We start from the raw sequence: 13,449 nt of genomic DNA on the forward strand, positions 1-13,449 counted from the left end.
CAAGGCCTTTCATGAGCACACTGCTCAGATGGGTGTTGTTCTATTTGAGAACATTCTGGTTTAGTGGGAGTTTGTATTTATATTACTGCTTTATGTCAGTCTTGAGTTTTATCTATGTAATTAGATTAATTTCTGCAGAAATGAAGTATTCAGTTTATTACGCTCTGTTACGTATTGTGAAGTATTGATCTCAATAAAGTTAAGTAGGACCAGTTGGAAATAGGCATGTATGGATCACATCACATGTAATTTCCATGCTACGCATCCATGATTGATCTATGTCATTTAGCTGTATTAGTATACGTGACCATTGGTGGGTCGAGTTACGATTGATGTAACGAAGACCGCTTTGATCCTATATTAATATAGTTAATGGACAAGATTGTTTGGATACCCTCAAGTTATGATAACAAATTTCTGAGCTCACTAAAGTTAAGCACATTTTTCAGGATACATATGTGGTCCAGTGGGAGATTGTTAGATAATGTCTCAATGGGACCACATAATTAAATGTGGTGTTATCATTTATAAGAAGCCTACAATTTAAGTGATTCAATTTAGTTAATAGGCTTAAGGGTATATGTGTTATGGACCTAATGTGTAGATACTAGTTGTATAATTTCTATTTCTATGAGGGGCAGAAATAGAAATTAAAACATATTGGTTAAAGTTGGTTTTCATTACCTTTCAGTTTTAAAACCAATAATAATAATGGTTAATTTATTAGTTTTTATTACCTTTCAGTTATGAAACTAATAATGGTTAATTTATTGGTTTTTATTACCTTTCAGTTATGAAACTAATAATGGTTAATTTATTGGTTTTTATTACCTTTCAGTTATGAAACCAATAATGGTTAATTTATTGGTTTTCATTACCTTTCAGTTATGAAAACCAATTACAACCTTTAAAAGGTTATGGTCCCTATTCCTTCCCAAGAGTGAAAAAACAAGAATACTGTTTTGTTTTCTAAATCCTCTCAAGGAGAAACATAAGGCACATAAGGGAAAGGATTAGAAGGCTCTAACAAAGTCAATATTAAGGTTTTATTGACAATCAGACGCTTCCGTTTAACCGTTCATCAATGGATTCAGGTATGTCATTTTGTCTTGATCTCTTGATAATACACATGGTAAATGATCCAAAGTGTAAGGTTTATGTTCTGAAATTTTATGTTTACATTTATATCATGAATTGAGTAGATTTTATCAAATGGTTTGTTTATTTTGTTTTATTCACGTTAGAGAGAGAGTTATTCTTCGATGGATTCCGTGAAATTTGGGCCTAAAGCTTTGGTGGATTCCGAAGCGGCTCATCGTCATGAATTTGACATCGGCGTTATGGATTCAACGTTGGACAAGACAATTCCGAGATGAAGACGGTGGTGGAAGAGGCACATTGGGGTCGGTTCAATTTGGGCGTAGTTTCGCTAGGTAATTGAGAGTACACTTATGTAATTTTTTTTGTCTTCTTAGTAAATTGTTTTGTGGCTTTAACCCTTGTTTTTTTTTTATCCAATTGTGGTTTTTCCCATTAAATCATTGTGTCGATTCGTCTTTGACTGTTTGATTGGGATTGTTATTTACTGATTAAAGTTGATACATAATCACAAATAAATATTCGGGGATTTTTAGATTTCATAGGTATGGTAAACATAAATTAAGAAAGTAATTTGAAATGGTAATTATGGTGGCATAATTTAAGAATTTAATACAAAACTCTTAATTTAATTATGAACTAATTAAAATGCAATCCATGGATATAGAGGAGATGCCTTAGAGCAGCCATCATCGCACTGCATGACCAGGATTAAGTCATTGCAGCGGGCTGCCTCTGCCATCACGGAATTAGTGAATAAAAAGGTAATTCCGATCAATTCCCGCTTGTGCATGCAATCAAACAGCTTTCATTGTAGTGTATGTGAAGTGACCAGAACAATCATACATAAATCTTTATCCCCACACCCCAATTCTCAAACTCTCTCACAGTTATTCACACAATTAAAAGATGTATTTCTGGCAGCAGAACAAGTACAACCCAATTGAAATACTTCTCTTATTTAGGATTATAATCTACTGCTCCTTCAATGTCCAATTACTCATTCTATGCCTAAGAACTTTTCTTATCTAGGATTAGTTCTTGTTTGTTTCCTTTTATATATGATGGGCATCTGTTGAATACTACATATTTTCATTATTAAAAAAATTAAAAATTAAAAAAAAAAATTGAGTTAAGAGTTTGAACCTTAAAAAAAGTCTATTAACGTTTACTGTGTATGAAAATAATGAGATTTATATATACCTTGAGTAGTAATGGCCATGATGTGAGGAAGAAAAAAAAACAGATTATGAAATCTTAATTATATAATTATTTTATACTTTATGGTGAAGAATTTAAAATATTTTAATGGAAAATATTCTATGACGACATATTTTTGAATGTGTGATTTATTATTATTATTTTTAATTGGAAACTCCTTTTTTGAGTGTGTGATTTATTAATTATTTTTTCTTAATTGGAAAACTCCTTCGTTATTTGATGGTAATGAAGAAATGATTTTAAGAATAAAAAATTGCACTCTTTGTTTTTTTAAAAAAAGGTGTTAAGTGTGTGGTTTATTAATTTTTTTTTTTAAATTGAAAAATTAATAAATTTAGATTGAACACTTAAAGTTTTTTTAACTCTTCTCGCTAAAAATCCTCATTTTACTTTATATAAATATAAATTATGTCACCTACATTATTCTTTAAAGATGTAAAATTCATTTTAAATTTTTTTTGGAAATTATGAGATATGATTTATGCGGAAATATGTTTTGAGATAAAAAGTACAAAAATTTGTTTGATTTGATTTTTTTTCAAAAGATGTTTTGAAAAATTATTTTGAGAGAGAGTTTTGGAAAAAGTGATTGATTTGATGTGTATGAGAGAGATATTTGTTTGGAAAACTTGTAAACCAAACAAGTTTTGGAAAAAAAATTTGAGAAAATTTGTTTGGTTTGATTACTTTTGAAAATTTATTTGTAGAGAATTTTTTCTAAAATTTTTTGAGAAACACAAACCAAACAAGGCAATTATATTTTGAACCAATCTAATCTAATCATGTAAATATTCTGGTGCACTATCTACAAACCAACGTGCCCACAAATTTGGATGCCAATCATGCCACTACGTGCTTCCATGTCCAAATATAGCCTTTGTTTGGTAAGTCCAAACCTATGAAGCATGGGTACTTTGGAAAACTTGCCGAACCTGTGCCGGGTATTTATCGGCGTATCGTACCTCGTATGGTACTTCTGCATATGTACCGGATACACGAAATACGTACCTAAGTTTTTTTTCTTAATTTTTGACGTACTTAAACGTACCTAATATATATTCAAGCTGTATTGTACCTCAGTTGAAATAATATTTTCCTTCTACTACACAGATGCAATTTATTTCACTAGACTTCTTTTTTATTTTTTGTTTCATGCTTAGCATGATTTTAAAATTAAGCTATAGATTGTAAATTGTTTAATATATTGACATTTAATTTTGATTTATACTTTTATTTTTTACATTAAATGTTAATTATAGGTTGGACATTAACAAATTAAATCATTTAATTAATTTTTGTATTACTCTAAATTAAAAATAAATATTTTTTTTACAAGTGTACCAAGCCGTACCCGTACCCTATTTTTTTTGAATTTTACCGTATCGACGTACCAGTACCAGTACCAGTATCAGTACTTGTACCCGTACCCGTGCTTCATAGGTCCAAACTGTCCAACTCTGCAGCTACCCCCCTCACTAAAAAACCCACAACCAAACCTGCAATATCCAACAATGCTTGTTTAGCCCCTCAAAAATGACTGTTGCAGTCTTGTCCAAGCAGAAATCTAAAATACCCAAGATATTAGAACACAAAGAACTTAGCTTCTTTGATTCAATCCTAACCAAATTGTTGTATTGAGTCCCTCTTGCTCTTCTTCTCTCGATCCTTGTCTTCCTCCACCATCATTAATTCCGGCAACATCGTTCATGTCTGCGTCTCCTCTTGAAAGCTCAACAACCTCTATTGTTTGTCTGCCGAGACTCAACCCAACTTCGAAATCCCAATTCCAGTCATCAATAATGGTTCCATTAGTCATCAATACTCCAATTTCGATATAAAGCAAGTTGTTGATCATTTTTGTCATTGAAACACAAAAAACGATAGTCCAATACACTTGACTCCTATCACGATAGAGTTAGTCTTCCTTTTTTTTAGAGAGGATAGAGTTAGTCTTCCTTGAAAATTCAAAAAATGACAGTCTAGTACACAAGACTTCCGTCATTACAGGGTCAGAAAAAGGTCAGATGTACGCAGTCTTACCTGAAAATCCAAAAAAATGTCAGCTCAATACATAATCATTGCAGGGTCAGAAAATAGTAAGACATATGCAGTGTTGCCTGAAAACTAAAAAGATGACAGCCCAGTTCATGAGACTCCCGTTATTGTAGTGTCAGAAAATGATCAAATGTATGCAATTTTTCCTAAAAACCCAGTTGATTTGATTGTTAAGAAGGGCATAACAAAATACATGAATGAAGAGGTGGTAAATGTTGTTAAGGTTGTTGAAAAATAGTGGCAACATGCAATGAGAGAGAAATATATGTCTATGAATTGCCACCAAGGTTCAACAAAGACTTGACTGCTCAATGTGGTGATATGATTCCATGGATTGATGATTTCTGCAAAGACTTGAGCAATGATGCATTGGGAGAGCCAATACCAGAGCTCAATAAAGGATGGTATCGAACTCATCAGTACTTGTTAGAGCCTATATTTTATTCCTGGGTTCTAAAGCAGCTATGTCGAGTATACAATGAAAATGAAGCAAAGCTCTTCTATGTGCTATACTATGGAAGACTAGACATCTTAAGATGGCATTTCAAGATCATGTCAAATGATGTCAAGGACAGTTTGACACTAGACCTTGTCAAGTGGCTTGGGTCCCGAACCCCTTGGGCTCGGAACACTGGCAAGGACCATGTGTTTGTTTTGGAGAAGATTTCATAGGATTTCAGGCGATTCGACAAGTCTAGTTCGTTAGGGACTAGATTGTTAGAGCTCAATCAAATGCAAAACCCGATAAATCTCTTAATTGAACAACAACCCTAGCACGTCTACGACATTGGTATTCCTCATCCGACCCACTTACAATCTCAATCCGACAATGATTTTGTCAATTGGCAGCTCCAAATCATCCAATCCAACCGCAAAAACCTTGTGAGTTTCACAGAGGCAGCCCTCCTTGGTACCCTTGACAACATAAGAACAATGTTGATCAACAAGTGCACCAATATCATCAAATTTCAATTTCTGAATTGCAATTCAGGTGGTTGTGATGAAGCCGAATTGTTCATTGAGTTGTTCATGGAATCTAAGTTTTATTGCCAAGAAAATCGGTGTTCGACTCTCTTGTCTCCAGTTGCATTCATGTGTTGTTTGATCCTTTTATAGCTTATTATCAATATATGTGCGTATGGAATATCGCACTAGATGAAGTGGATCGGAGCTTTGTGACTAAATTTGACTATCCAGGAACTGAGGGCCTACAAAATATAATCAACGTCAAAGCTGACTGGCCGGGGTTCACCGGAAAACCCCTCAAGTACAAGAATGACTGATAGGAAAAGATGAAATGACAAAAGGTCAGATCATATGATATGTTACATGAATGTGCTTAAACATGATAACATCAAAAAAGAGTGCCTTACTTAGGTCCAAGCCCACAATCAGCCTGTCAATACTCATTGATGCCTCCAATACGACTTCTTCACAGCCTCAGTACGGGTTATAGAAAGATGCATCCTCTGAATACACTCCAGCAACAAAAGGCAATAATAAATAAAAAAAAGCAGTACAGTTTCACAGAAAATAACCAAAAAGGAGTATCAAAACACTTACAACAGTCATCATCTGCAGAGTCCCCTTTAAGATCGGAATGTCGCGAGGTTCATTGTGTTCTGCCAATGCCACAAGCAGAAACAGTGTCTTGGTAAGGTCAAACACGATTTTTCCAGAAGCAATAATAGAATTAGAAGTAGAAATGGGCCTGCCTTGGTACAGCATTGGTGATTCCCATTGCTCAAAGAACTCATCAATTATAGGCTCCTCAGAAGCCCCCCAACTTTCTCTTTCCTCCTCTTTCTATATGACGGTTCCGATTTAGACTCGACTCATTTCTTACTCTTAGATTTGGGATTCAGTATCTTTAATTATTGTTCATGCTTTTTATCATCTTGTTGGTGGTTGGGTTGAGTTGAGTTGAGTTGTTAGTTGTGTTTGAAAACAAGTTAGGAATTAGTTTTTCAAAAGACTTATTATCTAGTTTTCTTCTTGTTCGCTCGAGCGGTGTCACTTATTGTGTCTAACGCTCGAGCGGTGTTTAGGTTGCTCGAGCGGTCTATGCGTTTATTAGTTCGGAAAAATGGGGTTTTGTTATTTTTTTATTTTCTCTCCCTCTCTCTCTCTCTCTCTCTCTCTCTAAAACCTCTCAAAACCTAGTTACTTCTCATTTTCTCTCTAGTTATTGCTTAATACCCTCCCATACACCCTCATCTATTGATTCTATCACCACTGTACTTTGGAGTAAAACATCGTCGAAATGGTCAATCTAATCGGAATAGATTTCATTTTCGACTCTGCCAAACTTCAACACTTTCTCTTTTCTTTTTCTAACCTTGAGGTAGGGATTTCTTCAACCTTCTAGTATGATTCTTAACTTAGTTATGTGTTCCTTGTCAAGTATTGAGATTTGGGAATGGAAATTTTGATTTATGGTTTAGATTTTGAAATGTAAAAGAGGGGTTTTCAAATGAGTTCTTGAGAAAGGTTGTGGGGATGTGTTTATTGTTAAGTTATGTTGAAATGTTGGAAATCTCTTCCTTAAAAGTGTTTTGGAAGAAAATGGTGTGTGATTTGAAAAATCATAGATGTTTGACTTATGAAAGAAAAATGATTGATGTTGAGTTTTGAAATGATGAAATGAATGTACATGTTGATAATAAGGATGGAGTTGGATATGTGTATCACTCCCATTTTGAAGAGATATTGAGATTGTATGTGTTGTTGGAAAATTATCTATTGATTCAAAATATCTGTTTTGGGCTATCGATGGAGGATAGTTTTGATTGTTATAAAAATTACATGAGAATTAGGTCAATTAAAACTAATTACCCATACATTTTGCATTAAGCACTGCTTTATACTTAACATTGAAAATGTATTGTTTTGAAAAAAATAGGTGTATGCCTTAGTGAATCTGGTTAGGGGGTGTGATTGTGGTTATTATGTTGGCTTATGTGTCCTTGGTAAAAGTTTAGAAACCTCGCGCAGTTATGTGCTAATCCTTTCGGTTATGATCGGTAAAATGGCTTTGGTAGTGCTTGTATAGCCTACTGGCAAACACATACTTAGAGATTCCTAGCGTTTTGTATCCACTGTCCTGTTTTCTAACTAGAAAAGTATTTTTCTTGAATTGAATCACATACTGTTGAGACATGGCATTATTTTGAAAGAGGAAGCATGATGTTTTGGAAAAATAGCATGGCATTACACTGCATTCACCATATGATTTCCTTAACATATGTTATGTTTGAATATCTCTACTAGGTTTTAACTCACCCTATGTGGAAAACAACTTTCAAGTGCTGATGATATACCTCCACCAAGGACGTAGTTTGGGAGGACTTGAAGCCAAGAGCTTCTTTTGTTTCTTTTGATCTAATTATTTTTGTACAAGTCATGGGCTTTAACTATCTTGAGTTGAACTCACTTTTATTGTACCAAGTATTGACTTGGAAAGATATAGCCATTAGGGCATAACCTACCTATATCTTCTTATGTTCCAATTCACTTACACATGTCACATGCTATAGATTCAGGACCTAGGATTTATGAATGTATACACACATATGTCATCTTTTATATGATAAAATAGTATCAATAAAATGTCAAATATAATGCAAGTGACATATTCTACGATATATTGTGATATGGGGGGTTGTTATTATTTCGGGGCATTACATTATGGCTCGTTCAGCAGCTAAGGCCTCATTCTTAAAAACAATAGTAGAAGGGCTAGTAGCTCATCTTTCAAGCTTCGTATCCATCAGGCTTTTTGGCTCGATCTTGAATCTAGCAGACTCTTGGGCAGAAGAGGAACCAAAAGCCTCAGCCTCTAGATTAACAAATACCCTTCTTTTTGCTATTGACTTGTCTCTTGTGAAATAAGAGGCAGTGGGTTCTTTCAGTAGATTGACACGATGACGATTGGTAACCAAAGGGACAGGAGATGTCTCTGCTTCGGTATCAAAATCTAGTAGGGTAGCGGTAAGCCTAGCCTTCTTCGAGATTGTAGTTCATTATGTAGCTTGGTAATCCATCAGTTCAGGAGCAAATCTCTTTTTGTACCTTAGGGCGGCCCTAATTGCTTCAGTATTCTCTCGATTCGGCCTTTTCTGCAAAACATGAGGTAGAGTTAGTAAACCAACCAAATAGAACAGATAAGGGACAGATTCAAAAGACTCAAATACAAGGACAAGAGGTCAAGACCTAGATATCCATCTTTCTAGGGCATCCTTTCAGTCCGAATCTCAGTTTCGACAGAGAATTCCCAATTTCCACCAACTTGGAGGAAATCATCATTACTTATCATAGTCAGGCAGGTTAGTCACCAAATGAGAATCAATAGACCGAACACGAAGGTAATATGTGTTGTGGCCTTTGTTATGGGAAAGGATATAATAACCCAGAATGTCCCAAACATCAAGGTTCAAGCCAAGTCTATATTCAAAGCTGAGACATCGCATATCACTTGAAAGAGATTGACAAAGACTTGCATCGGCATCAGTTGGACTTGATGGAGAAACCGACAAACAAGGCGGTCTAAGGGTAACCTCACTCTCCCCTCAACAATGGTAGCAAGAGGAAATGCAACAATGGACCTTGTCCCCATATGCTTAGCATCAACCTTAGCCAGCGTAAGGGTTACGTCGTTTGGAATCCCATAGTCGCAATGCAACAGGGCCATCGCCTCTGGAGTATCAACAAGGGCACGAAACTTACCCATAATCGAGGCCAAAAACAAGAAAAACAAGACAACCTTAAGAAAAGGACAAAAAACGATGCAAACGCCGAAAACCATGGTAGAAGGGCCAAGAGTGGCGACAGAGGCCCAAAAACATGAAAACGGAGAGATTCAAGGGTACTTACAGAGATTTAGAGGATGAACAATAAGCACCAAAGAATAACAAGGTCTCAGAAGCTTGGAATCAAAATGGTAGCAATGTCTCGGAACCAACGGCACTAGAAGATTCATTTCTACACTTTTATGGATGCTTACGTTTTTATAGTTTAGTTTTGTACATTTTTATAGTATACAAAGTCGATTTGTATATTTTTATAATTTAAAATTATAAAATGGTGTTAAATTCAGCATTGCGTATAATCTATGTCATGCTAAAGTTTGCTTGGAATAAATTTTGACTAGCTGTATATGTCAATGAAGAAAGTATGATGGATATATGTACACATTTTTAGACCTTAGGGTGTAGCGAGTGAGAGGTTAAGGGTTCGAGTTGATGGAACAATGACGATCATTTAGTTGTAATCTAACTATACTAACATACTAACGTTATGTTGGGAAAAAATATATATATATACACATTTCGACTAGTTCCTGATTTACACCATCTTTTGGGATTTACTTATTTTTTGACTTATTTTATTTTATTTTTTTGCTTATTTTCTTCTTTAACAAATTTTTTTAATTTTTTTTTAAAAAAATTAGATTTCTAGATTTAACTCAACCAGACGAAGCAGAAATTTATAATTTTTTAAAAAGATTCCCAAATAAAATCAGAAAAGACAAAAATGAGCTTCTTTTTTTTTTTGGCTTATTTTGACTTTTTCAATTTTTTTTTGAGAATTTAAAAAAAATATATATTTTTTAGATTTGTCTTGACAAGAGAAGAAGTAAAAAACTTTGACATAATTTTTAAAAAAAATACTAAAGACAAAAAAAAAAAAAAAATCGGAAAAAAGGGTGACTTTTTTTTAGCTTGCCAAAAAGTTGTTTTGGAAAGTGTTAAAAAAAATGGATTCTTTTTATTTATTGTAAAAAAAAGTGCAGAAAGTAGCCAAATAATGTGATGCAAATAAATTTATAAGTCAATAAGCTTTTTTGACACTTCCCAAATTCATCCTTAGAAAATGTGTCCTGTACTTGGGGGACTTTCGCAGAGATTCACAAATCTTCCACAAATCACATTATTGATAGCATGTTGATTCAACCCAGAGAGGTACTATTACAAATCTCAAAACAGAAATACGAGTACTAAGCACATCAGTGTTCAAGTTTGTGCCTGTCCTCATTTTGATATCACAATGTGATAGCAATAGGGCACTCCAAGGGAATATTACAGATTTATAACATATAAACGCAACAGTGTTTTCACATCTTGGACCGCAATGCATTTTATAAGCCAGACTCTGTCTCAGTATTAGCTCCCAACAACCGCTGCTCTTGTAGGTTTGCTTTGACTTCAAAGAGGAGTCTGTGAATTTCCTCAAAATGAGGTCTTGTTGCGAGCTTTGTATCTTCGATCCACTGCTGAACTTTCTTGTGTGGGCCTAATATTCGATTGCGATCCTCCTCATCCAAAACCTGAATCCAAAAGAATTTCATAGTTAGTTTTTATTTAATAATGAGATCTTACAATAATTTTCAACTTTCTTGTGCAGGCCTAATATCTTGGTTTTTCAATGGCTTCAACCATCAATCTTATTATTCTTCAACTTCAAAGCAGACCGTTTTTTCTTTTATATATATAATTTGGCTAGGTCAATTCCAACTTGATAAATTTCTCCATCTATTAAATATACATGACTGCAAACACACACAAACACATTAAATATCGATACCAAGTTGCCAGGATAGATCAAATCCATTCACCTCTAGTCGCATAATTTCACAAACCAAGCTGAGATCTGCCATAGATGGCTGGGTGTTTCCCAGCAAAAACTGCTCATTTTCCTTGAGCCAAAATGTCTCAATCTTTTCAAGAGATGAGGACAAAATTTTCTCAGCTTCAGCAGCTACATGTGGATTTGGTTGAATGCGAAGTACAGGTGCAAATACAGTATTCTGAAGAAATGTAACTGAAAAGGAAAGCATAAAGAAAAGAGACATAAGACCTTTAGAAACTAGAAAGGAAAAAGGAAGATGGAATTGCTAAACCAAAAAAATAACTACTTAAAATTGACAAACAAATGTTTTTTCTGGATCATCACTGACTGATGTGCACGCGCGCACACACACGCACAAATTGCAGAGTAAATAGTACCACTATTTATCATATATTCCTAATACAACAAGGATTCCAAACCCGATACATCAAAACCGAAAACATAATAAGATGAAGTTATCATAGTATCTTAATACTACACTCTCTAAAACAGATCATAGGACATGAAAAATACATAAACAAATAAACACTTCAAAAGATCAACACCAGACATGACAACAAATGATTGGTAAACAACCCTTAACAAGTCATCTGAAAATTTATAAATACCTCTCAAACAGCTTAAAATCTCCATCCACTATTGTCGGCACTTGTCTCATAGGGTTTATTTCTGAAATGAAATTATAATTGGCAGAAAACGTGTAGTCAGCACTTTATTAGGATTTATTAACAAATGTACCATTGTGACTGTAGTCAAAAAGCACTGTCACTATTTTGTCCATTGTTCACCTGAACTCCATGATAAGTCTTGTGAAATTAATCAATAGGGAAATCAGTTTAAAGAACATCATCTTCAGGGGAGTCCCAATACCGTACACAATATTATATGAAAAAACTATTATTACATATGGGTCAAGGAGCTTAAATTGCCAAAATTATACATAACTATCTTACTTATCAACGATAGACTATCATATGCCAGCATGATATAATATCAACACACATCAATCACTTTTGGCAAAGTTCTTTTTCTTTTTTTTTTTCTAATTTTTAACAATTGGTAGGAAAGGGAAGCTGCATCTTGCAGTGGTGACTGCAACCATGGTTGTTAAAATTAGGATCCTACGTAGGATTGTGAAGTCTTGTGGATCAGATCGTAGGATTAGATCCAAGATCATAAGATTCTACTTTCTATTAAAAATAAGATAAAAATACAAATTAAAATGACACGTATTAAAATTAAGGTAAAAAATCATAAATTCACCGATCCTACCTACTATTCTACTTTGCCTACTTGCGATGCTACTATAATGCCGATCCTACAATGATTTGGATCATTTTGACAATTTAGGATCTTACGATCTGGATCCAATTTTGATAACCCTTTTGGGTAATTTAAGCAAGTACTTGCTTGTTATAGTATCACTCTATTTTCTTTCTATTCTTGGAATTCTATTAAAGTATTAAAAAAATTAGTTGGTCTATAAGAACAGATTGCTAATTAATTACATATCAATAATTGACCCAAAGTTTGCTGCTACCAAATATTCTTGATAGTGAAAAAAGGCTCACCTTTAAATTCAGGAGATAGGTGTTGACGTTTAATCAAGTCAACTGTGATCTCCTCAAAATCAATTCCATTCAACCTACAATACCCAGAAGAAATATAAACACACACGTAAATTTAAGTGAGAGAACAGAGAAACAAAAGCATAATTTCATACAAAACCATAACCAAATCGATTTAATTGGTAAAATTGAGGGCAGTGAAGTGAACTAGATATGATTACTTGCAGAAGATGAGAACTGCACGAGATGGCTGCGACAATCGATAGGTGTAGACTTTCAGCTTCATCTTCTTTCTCTCTCTCTCTCTCTCTCTCAATCAATTGCCAAATATGATTTCAAGAATCACATCTTAACGTGAAAAGTAAGGCAGTGGCTTCTCTCCCGTCCAAAATTGGACTGGACAGTGCTTGGACTCTGCTCCACCGTATAGTTTTTTTTTTTTTGGAACTATAAAAAAAAAGGAAGTTCGAGGTATGTAGACTCCGGTCTCTGGAATAGTCGGTTGCTAGCTTAATTTAATTCAATTTATAGGAAGGGATCTATCACCGAGACCCCATCATATAGTTGATATTGATAATTTGAATAATTCTATAAAAAAATTATTTTGAGTGAATATGATATTTCTTGATTAGATTAAATAATTATGATTTTAAAAATAAATTATTCACACAAATATAATCTGATTAAGTGGTTATTAATATTCGATCAATATAATTTTTTACAATAATAAAAAACTCAACAAATTCTATCAATTTATATTATCAAGATGGACCCAAAATAAGCTCATAATGGGTTGATCTAGACCGTCGAGTTGGGCTAGCACACTGCAGGCCGTTCAAATCCAAAAGTAAAGGGCGTTTTGGGAAGTTAATTTTTGTTT

General features: G+C 34.1%; 1 protein-coding gene and 1 pseudogene across 1 annotated transcript; one reads left to right on the plus strand and one right to left on the minus strand.

Moving 5' to 3' along the window:
* The first annotated feature begins 4,496 nt into the window (after positions 1-4,496).
* On the plus strand, positions 4,497-5,657 carry LOC114303484 (xyloglucan-specific galacturonosyltransferase 1 pseudogene; annotated as a pseudogene).
* A 4,621-nt stretch (positions 5,658-10,278) lies between these two features.
* LOC145805482 (glutathione S-transferase T1-like) lies at positions 10,279-12,999 on the minus strand. The gene is made up of 5 exons (XM_082900622.1): positions 12,791-12,999; positions 12,573-12,646; positions 11,606-11,670; positions 10,988-11,266; positions 10,279-10,699 (listed from the first exon to the last, which is right to left on the minus strand). Exons 1-5 carry the CDS (start codon positions 12,853-12,855, stop codon positions 10,511-10,513), a joined length of 672 nt encoding a protein of 223 aa, XP_082756748.1. The 5' UTR covers positions 12,856-12,999; the 3' UTR covers positions 10,279-10,510.
* Between the last annotated feature and the right edge of the window lie 450 nt (positions 13,000-13,449).

The sequence above is a fragment of the Camellia sinensis genome, chromosome 13 (assembly GCF_055761805.1).
Source record: "Camellia sinensis isolate YWXY chromosome 13, ASM5576180v1, whole genome shotgun sequence".
Classification (NCBI taxonomy): Eukaryota; Viridiplantae; Streptophyta; class Magnoliopsida; order Ericales; family Theaceae; genus Camellia; species Camellia sinensis.

Bases quoted from the DNA above. Each gene is read 5' to 3' on its own strand.
- LOC145805482 (XM_082900622.1), bottom strand. From the start codon at position 12,855: ATGAAGCTGAAAGTCTACACCTATCGATTGTCGCAGCCATCTCGTGCA. The intron at 12,647-12,790 runs GTAATCATATCT...TGGGTATTGTAG, and splicing joins GCAGTTCTCATCTTCTGCAA to GTTGAATGGAATTGATTTTG. The intron at 11,671-12,572 runs GTGAGCCTTTTT...ATTTCATTTCAG, and splicing joins CCTATCTCCTGAATTTAAAG to AAATAAACCCTATGAGACAA.